Raw genomic sequence first — 9275 nt, 5'->3', positions numbered from 1 at the left:
TAGGACGAGCCGTCTCCAACCCGTCCACCAGATCATATGCGATTCCCACGAACTCAGTCGCCGCCGTGCCTCAGCAGCAGTAGGACTGCAATCGCAAGATCACAGGCACGGACACACTCCTTCGGAGCATGCCCGGCGAGAGCGGAGCGCTTCACAGCAGGCTTCTTTTTTTTCTTTTTTTTTTTGAGAGAGAGAGCCGACTGCGCGAGCTCCGCTCCCTATTGATGCTGTTCATTGTAATATCAGGCATGATATGCTTGTGTAACTGGTGTTTGTGCAACTAGCGAGCTCTCTGACGCCCTCCGTATCAATCTCCTCGGAGAAAGACAGGCAGAGCGTCGCGCCCTCTCCCCGGGAGGGAAGTACCGCATCGCGGGCTTCCGAAACCCCGAGAGCGGGCGCTAGATCTGGTGGTTAAGGAAGTAGATAGGGACGCGCCCGTCTACATTCCCTCCACCGGATCCATACGCGAAACCCACGAGCACAGCCGGCGCTCCGCCTCGGCGAAAGCAGGGCCGGCACCACGAGAAACGCTAGTGAAAGCTCTCTTCTCAAAGAGAGCCCTCTGAGAGCGAAGCAAGGCAGTAACAAACGCTACCAAAACGGCCGTCAGCTCCCTTTTTTTTCCCGAGAGCTGACTCTGCTTGCTTGCTCTCAAGCAGACAACAAACAAACTGTGTTTATCCCCACCTGTAAAGTAACGCAGGCAGGGAAGAACACACAGCCTGAACGCTGCCTGCCCTCGCCTTAGTGTCTGGTTTTGTCTTGAGATTTTGTGACAGACAACACTAAATAAGACTCACAAACAGATATCAGACTGACACACACACAGAGCGCTTGCTGAATGACAAAAGCTGATGCTGGTCTCACCGCACGTGCTTTTATAGCTTCCTGGTCATTACGTCACCCTTGGTCTGATTACACACGAGGTTCAGAGCCCGTCACGCTGAAGGGTGTTCCCCTAGCGTTTCCGACGCAGCTCGAGTTCCTGAAGAGGAACACCTGTTATACAGACCCAGTTTACAGAGCTCTTTTTTGCGCTTTATATAAATCAGGATATTTTACTTTAATTTTATGTTTTTTGTTTGCTTGTCAGCCGTTTCTGCCAGTCATTTGACCTTTTTTGTTTGTTTGTTTGTTTGTTTTGTTTTACGATTTTGTACCTCACTGGTCTGAAGTCAAGCCCAAAAAGTCAAAATGCAAGAAAATATTTTCTTTTTTTGATATTTGGTAATGGCTAGTAACTATATACAGATTTTTTATTGTATTCCAGTGTTGATCTAGATATTATGCACAGCATAAATTAATACACCCCCTCTGAATAAATACAAAAAAATATTTTCTTTATGGTCATTAATACAGTTAATGGAAAGATGGCAAAATTGAAATGTATTAAATATATACTTAATAAAAACTGAGAAATATGTCATTAATATATGTAAAATAAGTAAATTAGCCAATTTTGTTTGAATGAATGATTGCAGAAATGAGTACACCTTAGATTTAATTCAGCAAATATCTTTTCTAGTAATTAGTATGTCCTCCATAATTTTAAGTATACTGCTCTGACCCTTCTTGGCACTGAGTGTTCAAATTCATGACATATTGTCACAACCGGGACAAAGAGGCAGACAGGCAGGAGAACGTTAAACAGAAAGTTTATTCACAGGAACTTAAGAGAGGCTTCCAACCCTCTGTTTATCAATTTGCACTGGCTACCAATGGCTGCTTGCATAAAATTCAAGGCATTAATGTTTGCCTACAAAACCACCACTGGCTCTGCACCCCTTTACCTGAATTAATTACTTCAGAGTTATGTGCCCTCGAGAAGCTTGCATTCTGCAAGTGAACGTCGCTTTATTGTGCCATCCCAAAGAGGCACAAAATCACTTTCACAGACCTTTAAATTAAATGTTCCCTCCTGGTGGAATAACCTGCCCAACTCAATCCGAACAGCTGAGTCCTTAGCCATCTTCAAGAATCAGCTAAAAACACATCCCTTCCATCTTTATTTGACCCTCTAACTCTAGCACTCTCTATTCTAATTCTATTCTTTAAAAAAACTTGCCCCTTTTAGACTTGCACGCTATTAATTTACTAACTGCTTGTTTTCTTTAAAACAAGCTTGCTCTATTCTTTTTCTATTATATCTGTAGGAAAGTATTTTCCTTTAGTTTCACTTTAATATTTTACCAATAGAGGGCGCATATCTTTAATCTTACTGATACCTATACACCTTCCCTTTAAGACACCGCGTTTTATACACCACACTCGCTGGGTTAGAGTGAGCATCCGAACTTTAAAGTTGTGTGCGTTCATGCAGAAAAGTAAGTTTATTTTGCATTCTCTAGCAGAAACTTGCAGGTCAATAATGTTGATGTTATTGTGATGATGTTGTTAATCTTGTAAGCGCATATTTGCACAGTATTATGTTATTTGTTTATCTACGTTAGGAAGCTAACATGCTAGTTTCACGTGCAATAGTGCATTGTTATTTAATATAACTCTTGATCTGTTTGCCATTTTAAGATAGTTTGAGATGCTACACTAGCATAATTGTGAATTTGTAAGAGGATTTCAGACCATTGATGACACTTCTCTTCTCCGTCTACATGGCATCACTAGGTTCTGTCATTCAGAAACATGGCTTTTCATATCACTGCTATGCTGATGAGACTCAACTTTACCTCTTATTCCATCCTGACGATCTGACAATAGCTGCTCACATTTCAGCTTGTCTAACAGACATTTCTTGCTGGATGAAGGACCATCACCTTCAGCTCAACCTTGACAAGACAGAACTACTTGTCTGTTTGCCATTTTAAGATAGTTTGAGATGCTACACTAGCATAATTGTGAATTTGTAAGAGGATTTCCGACCATTGATTATTATTTATCTGTTTATGTTTAGAATGTAAATGTTTAACATCAGTACGAAGTTAATAGAAAGGCTGTAATATTTTATATCTAATTTACACAATTTTCCTCTATTTCAGACCACACACACACACACACACACACATACCCATCCCAAATACCCCAGTACTTTTGCCTGTATACCTTTATGCTCACTAAAGTGGTCTGTATAAACCCAACTCATTAAAGCTTTCTTGGATGTGACTCTCTGAGCCCTTTACTCTCTTACCGGAGTCGCCAGTTTTCAAAAGACCAATCCAGAGGTTCCACCTCTACACTATCTGTTTTCTTTTTATTTATTATATAATTTAAAAAATAATAATAATAAAACCTTGCTACGTGTACTGCATTAAGCTAACTGAGACATGTTATAACACTTGAATGTCATTGCTCTCTTGTTGATTTTGATTGCTTTCATTGTCCTCATTTGTAAGTCGCTTTGGATAAAAGCGTCTGCTAAATGACTAAATGTAATGTAAATGTAAATGTAAATGCTCTGGTGTTTAATGGTGAATGTTGCTCAGCTTGCCTCTACAGAATCCCCCACAGGTGCTCAAGATTGTTAAGGTGAAATACATGTCCACTGAAGGATTTTCATCTTGAGAGATTGCATACTGTCATTGTCATGTTGAAAAAATACCCAACAACGCAGGGAATGAGGAGAGGGTAGCATCTTCTGTTTCAAGTTTTTTTTTTATTACATCACACAGTGGTGTGTGAATTCATGACAGCATTGATAAAGCACAACTCCCTCACATGTTCAGCACTCATACACCCCTATAGAAGAGGTTTACTACCACTAAACTTCACTGTGGGAACCAGGCACTTCTGTACTCCTCTGGCAACACCATAACATTTTGGATGCTGTTAGATCTGAAATGATTGGCTTGGTCTCATGAGACTAGAGTATGGATTCCCAGATTTGTAAATATGGGCCTCAGAAATGGTTAAATTAGTTTATTGTGCTTTGGCTACAGTAGGTAGTTCCATTATGGACAGCAACCATGCAGATTACTTCTGCAGGCCGCATCTTACACATTGAGATAAACAGTCACTGTTTTCATAGCTTTTGCCAGCTCTGAGACACTTAATTGGTATTTCTCCTGCACCTTTTCCAGCCAAAAATCACTTATCACTAAATGAAGGCTTAAAGTGAAGGCCTGATTATTTCAGGAGCCTTGTCGCAAGTCCATTGTTTTTGAATTTCTGTGACACTTTTGCTATATTTCCACACTTAAAACAACGATTTGGTATTCCTTTGCTACCATTGTCCTCTTTTGTGCTAAAAATTTGTCTCCTGACTGGTCTCTCCCAAGTGTTAACACTGTTTGCAGCATGAAGTTTGAGAATGATTTAGTAATTCAGTTTTATTTAGTAACTTTCAAGAAGGTGTACTCATTTTTGCAACACAACATTTTATCACTTTTGATAAGAAAGTCTTATTTTCCTGAATAATTTTGACATGCTTCTTTGATCAAGCAGATTTGCTGGAATATTACATTTCTAAATAACCCTAACAAGGAGTAATTGCTGAATTGCTGGTTGTGAAGGCAATTTTTTAAATTAATAATTTTAAATGTATGAACAAAAGTGTACTTTAGTTAGTGTGTTGTAATAACAGATGCATATGGACAAGACGGCTAGATGTCTGAATATAAAAATAACCATAACAACCCATGACCTGAGTAATGAGCTGAAGTAATCAATTGCACACAAGAACAACCAATTATATTACAGAAAAATTACGTAATGAATCATGTCAACTTTGCCATGCACCTATGCTATATAAAAAAAAATTTCAGGCAGATTCGCTGTTATTGGTATGAGGTCCTCCCAGGCGTGATTAAAGCATATTCAAAGGCACTGTCTGCAGTCTGTCTGTTACAGCTGTGCAGCAGTTTAGTTGAACACTGAAGATCTTAGACCCGATTAATAGTTTTCAAAAGGGGCGAAACGTCGTCCAGAACTCCGCAAACATCACCAATAGACGTTCTAGAGTATAAATTTGTATGCATCGCCACTTGACCCTTTGGGGATACGTAGCCAGTAACCGAGACCCCAGCAGGTATCTTAACTTGGGTGCATAGGGGAATTTCTACCATAGGTTGTACTCATTTATGCGGTGCACTGTAACTTTGGAGTTCTATTCTTTTGATTTTCTCTTGCTCATTGACTAACTGAATATTTTTTTTGGCCTCAGGTTCTATATTGTTCCTAAGGGCTTTCTAATGTTTCTACTGCATTTCTGACCAATCACTGTTTGTTGTTTTCATAGTGGTTCTATTTTTGTCCTTTCCGTATGTGTATCCTGACTGAACTTTGCATGTACCATCAACTTCTGTGGCTTGAATGGCTCTCTAATACAGTGGTTCCCAACCACGTTCTTGTACCCTCAAGACTACACATTTAGCAAGTCACCTTACACTCCTAACAAACCTTATTCCACTCATGATCTTATTTGTAGAGACTCCAAAAACTGAAATGGGTGTGTCAGACAAAGGAGACACGCAAAATGTGCAGTGTTAGGGGTACACCTCTAATAAACTCTCACATTAACTTAAGTTTGTGTCCACTCCTCACTCACCATTTCTTCAATTTCTCAGTGTTTTTCTTCATCCTGCAGTGAGTAAAAACAAAGTCAATGTTTATTAAAAGAGTTTTCATAGTGTAAAAAATACAAAGGTGCTTTGGATGGGAAAGTATGGGGACCATAGGATCCAAGTAATGAAAGGTTATATTAAAGAACCAGCTACCTGGGCTGCAATGAACATAACACACACACACACACACACATATATATATATATATATATATATATATATATACACGTTAAACCTATTCACACATTTTTGGTTTGGTCCCTCTGAAGGGAAATTATGAATTCAAAACACATCCTGATGGAACCACTGATATGACCAAAGACTTTAACTCTATCTGCAATAAGCCTGAAAATACCACCTGAAATCAAAGCAAGTTTTAGCGAGTTCTACAGCACAACCCTGGACTGAAAACTTCGGTCATTTGCGGGAATATTTATGGTAATATCATTTATTAAGGGATCACTTAACTCACACATTGGATCTTGATGAACAAAATATTCAAGTTGAAAATCTTTACTTATACATATTGTGTAGTTTGTTGAGAACAAAATGATGTGACAATGGTCAATGGAAGCCAAAATCATCAACACAATTATGAGCTGGATTCAAAATAACGCTGGTCTCTATATTTCCTTTCCAGCAGAGGTCCGGACAATACTCCCAATTGGACATGAATATTAAAAGGTAAAATCAGATGTTTTATCAAATGTATTATAATTTATTACAATTTATTATTATTATTATTTATATGTAGACATGGCAGAAGGCCATGCGACTGAGAAAAGATAATGCTAACACTTTACATTAAGGTTCCCTTTATAAAGGGTTTATAAATGTGTTCATAAATGACTAATAACTAATTTAAACATGCATTTTAAATCATTGATAATTAGTTATAGTGTTTATATGTGTAATTGCTGTGTTGGTTCAATTTATTAGTTACCATACAAATAAATAACCACACCGGCACTGCCGTGGATGGTTCACTCGTGTGGAGGTACTGCAAGTGTGGATGGCTAACTACTCAAGTTACAGTGGGCTTTATCATGATATCAAAAATAATTATCGATTGCTTATTAATATGATAATGTTCTGTAATGGTGCTTTCAGTCATTGATTTAATGATTTTTACAAAACTGCTAAATTAGATATTTTCATTATTAATATCTCATCAAGTCATGGTTGTGCTTTTATGTTTTTCCCCCCTCCAAAATAAAGTTTGATAATTTCTGTCACAGATATGAACTTAGTTTGCTCTTTTCTGTTGTATATCCTTGCTCTGGTTTGCCCTTCTTGTGTTTTGATTCATTATCATGTTATGTCATTATTAGTTAACTCCCTGCACCTGTCTTTCCCTCATCAGTTCCCTTATTTAGTCTCCATCCTGAGTTCTTTGAGTTTGTCAGTTATTGAACTTATGTTGCCCTGTGTGCTATTGTTTGCTTCATCTACTGGATCTCCATTAAAGGATTTTATTATTTTTTATCATCACCCTTTTTTATTCATGCATTTATAACTGTTTATCAATGATTTATAATGCATTTGTACATGAGTTATTAGTCATTTATGAATGCCTTTATAAACCCTTTACAAAGGGAACCTTAATGTAATTTTAATAATTTTAATTTAACTGGCACATCATGTAATTAATTTAAAAAAAAAAATTGTGGATTGAGAGAGGGACAAAATGGAGGAGGGACCTTGAGCTAAGACTAAAACTTGGGTCCGAGGTTCTAATGTGTCAATATTAGAGCACTGCCTACTAATTTATGGCTAATCTATGATTTTTCAATCATAGTAGTTGCAGCATATACTGCCACTGCACATAACATGAATGAAACATTAGCAGTAATTAGAGGTGTAACGATACCCTCATGTCATGATTCAATACATATCACGATACTGCACTCACAACACAATATTATTACGATACTCCAAGACTTATGGAAAAAGGTTAACAGAAAATGTACTGTTGATTAAAATGCTACATTTGGTATTACAATGGGGGTGTAAATTAATAGGCTTGGACTTGGTGCTGGTAACTCAATACACAGGACAGTGGTGAAACCAGAATAAAAATATTCATGATTCTGAAGTTGAAAATACAGAATTATTTTAGACGAATATGTTTGCACTCTGTCACTGACTAGATATATTTAAAATAATGTAGGCCACTTTTTACTGGTAACATAAGACATTTGGCATTACCCACATGACCCACAAATATTCCCCCATTGCATTATTATACATTATATTCAACATTATATATAGTAGTTTAATGTAGTTTTTCCTCACAAAGTAATTTTCATTTTGGGTGATTTGTACACAAGATTGTCACTATCCATGATACATATTGTTTCATTTTTTGTACTGATATATATCGTGACACAATATATTGTTACACCTCTAGCAGTAATATGTCAGGGGCACAATACTAAAAGAAATTCAGAGAATTACTGTATACTCTCTGAAACCTAAGTACTACAGTATTAAAAAATGGGGACAATTTAAACTAAAGCTGCTGCAAGAGGTCAGATACTCACATATCAAAAATCGCCTTCAGCGTTTCCTTTAGGTCTTCTTCTCTGAAATTATATCATAAGATTTAAATATAATTATGTTTCAAAGAATGTGCCATTAAAAGTCATGTACTGCACTGGCTTGCCTTGCCTTGTATAGCCCTGCCATGTCTGGCTCTTCTCTGCCTTTCTGTGCCAGAGACTGTGTTTTCCCCTACTGGCTAGTTTTGATTTGTTTTTGTTTAGAATTTAAATAAAGGTCCATTATTGCTGCCTATTATTGCTGCATTTGAGTCCTTGCCTCATCCCTCAACACCACACCTGGCAGACATCACTTCTTCACAGACTGGATAGAAGCTGTGGAGTATGCAGGGGTGTAGACTTGCAGAGCCAGGTGTTCAGTCCTTTTAACTTTTAAATTTTAACTCAAAACCTAATTAAACCAACTGATCAAGGTCTTCAGTATCACTAGAAACTTCCAGGCAAGTAGGTTGGGGCAGACTGGAGTAAACTCTGGAGTACATTGGCCCTCCAGGACTGGATAGCCATTGTCTCCAGGAACAGGGCTGGGAAACACTGCTCAACAGCACTGAACATTTTGTATGTCTTCCATATCTAATACACCTGATTCAACTTTAGTAGAGACTGAAAGACCTGAATTGTGTGTGTTCGATAAGGGAGACATACAAAATGTGCAGTGATGGGATGCCTCCAGGACCTGTTTGAAAACCCCTGTTTTAAGCAAGTTACAAGATTAAAGGCAGAGTAAGTGGTTTCTGGTAGCCAATGTTGATATTTGAAATCACCAAAACAAACATGCCCCTACCCCAAAAGGGTCTTGCCCCTATTTTGATAGCTCCACCCTACATATACGTATGCAACCCAGGCAAAGATTAGTTCTGTGAAACGAAGCAAAACCAATGCCGTGTCTACGGACGTGAGCGGTGCGGCGCAACAAATCCCCGACAGAAAACTGCAGCCGGGTTCTATTTATGACGTGCTGACACAAATTTCAAATGGTTTTCAACGGTCGTTTGATCGCGTCCAGTGTAGGCAGACTTTAGCTGTTGTAGACACGGTGTTACTCACCCATTGAGAAGAAACAAAGCAACCTCGGCGTCCGATCGCAGGCCTCCGCTCCTTGAGTTCTCTCCAGCGCTGGAAAGCTGATCCGATATTTGCACGGGTCCTACTTCTTGCCTTATCATTCCGCAGACGTTTTCCTCTTTTGTTTTTTATC

General features: G+C 38.3%; 1 protein-coding gene across 1 annotated transcript in view; it reads right to left on the bottom strand.

Annotated features, from left to right (window-relative positions):
* LOC107567289 (piezo-type mechanosensitive ion channel component 2) overlaps window positions 1–9275 on the bottom strand; it is a 156073-nt gene that overhangs the window by 101040 nt on the left and 45758 nt on the right. The window contains 2 exon segments of the mRNA XM_071582345.1: window positions 5501–5533; window positions 8060–8101. Of these exon segments, the coding sequence (XP_071438446.1) occupies window positions 5501–5533; window positions 8060–8101 (75 nt within the window).

The sequence above is a fragment of the Sinocyclocheilus grahami genome, unplaced genomic scaffold (genome assembly GCF_001515645.1).
Source record: "Sinocyclocheilus grahami isolate Dianchi unplaced genomic scaffold, SAMN03320097.WGS_v1.1 scaffold1142.1, whole genome shotgun sequence".
Lineage (NCBI taxonomy): Eukaryota > Metazoa > Chordata > Actinopteri > Cypriniformes > Cyprinidae > Sinocyclocheilus > Sinocyclocheilus grahami.
This window is presented reverse-complemented; position numbering and strand designations above follow the sequence as displayed.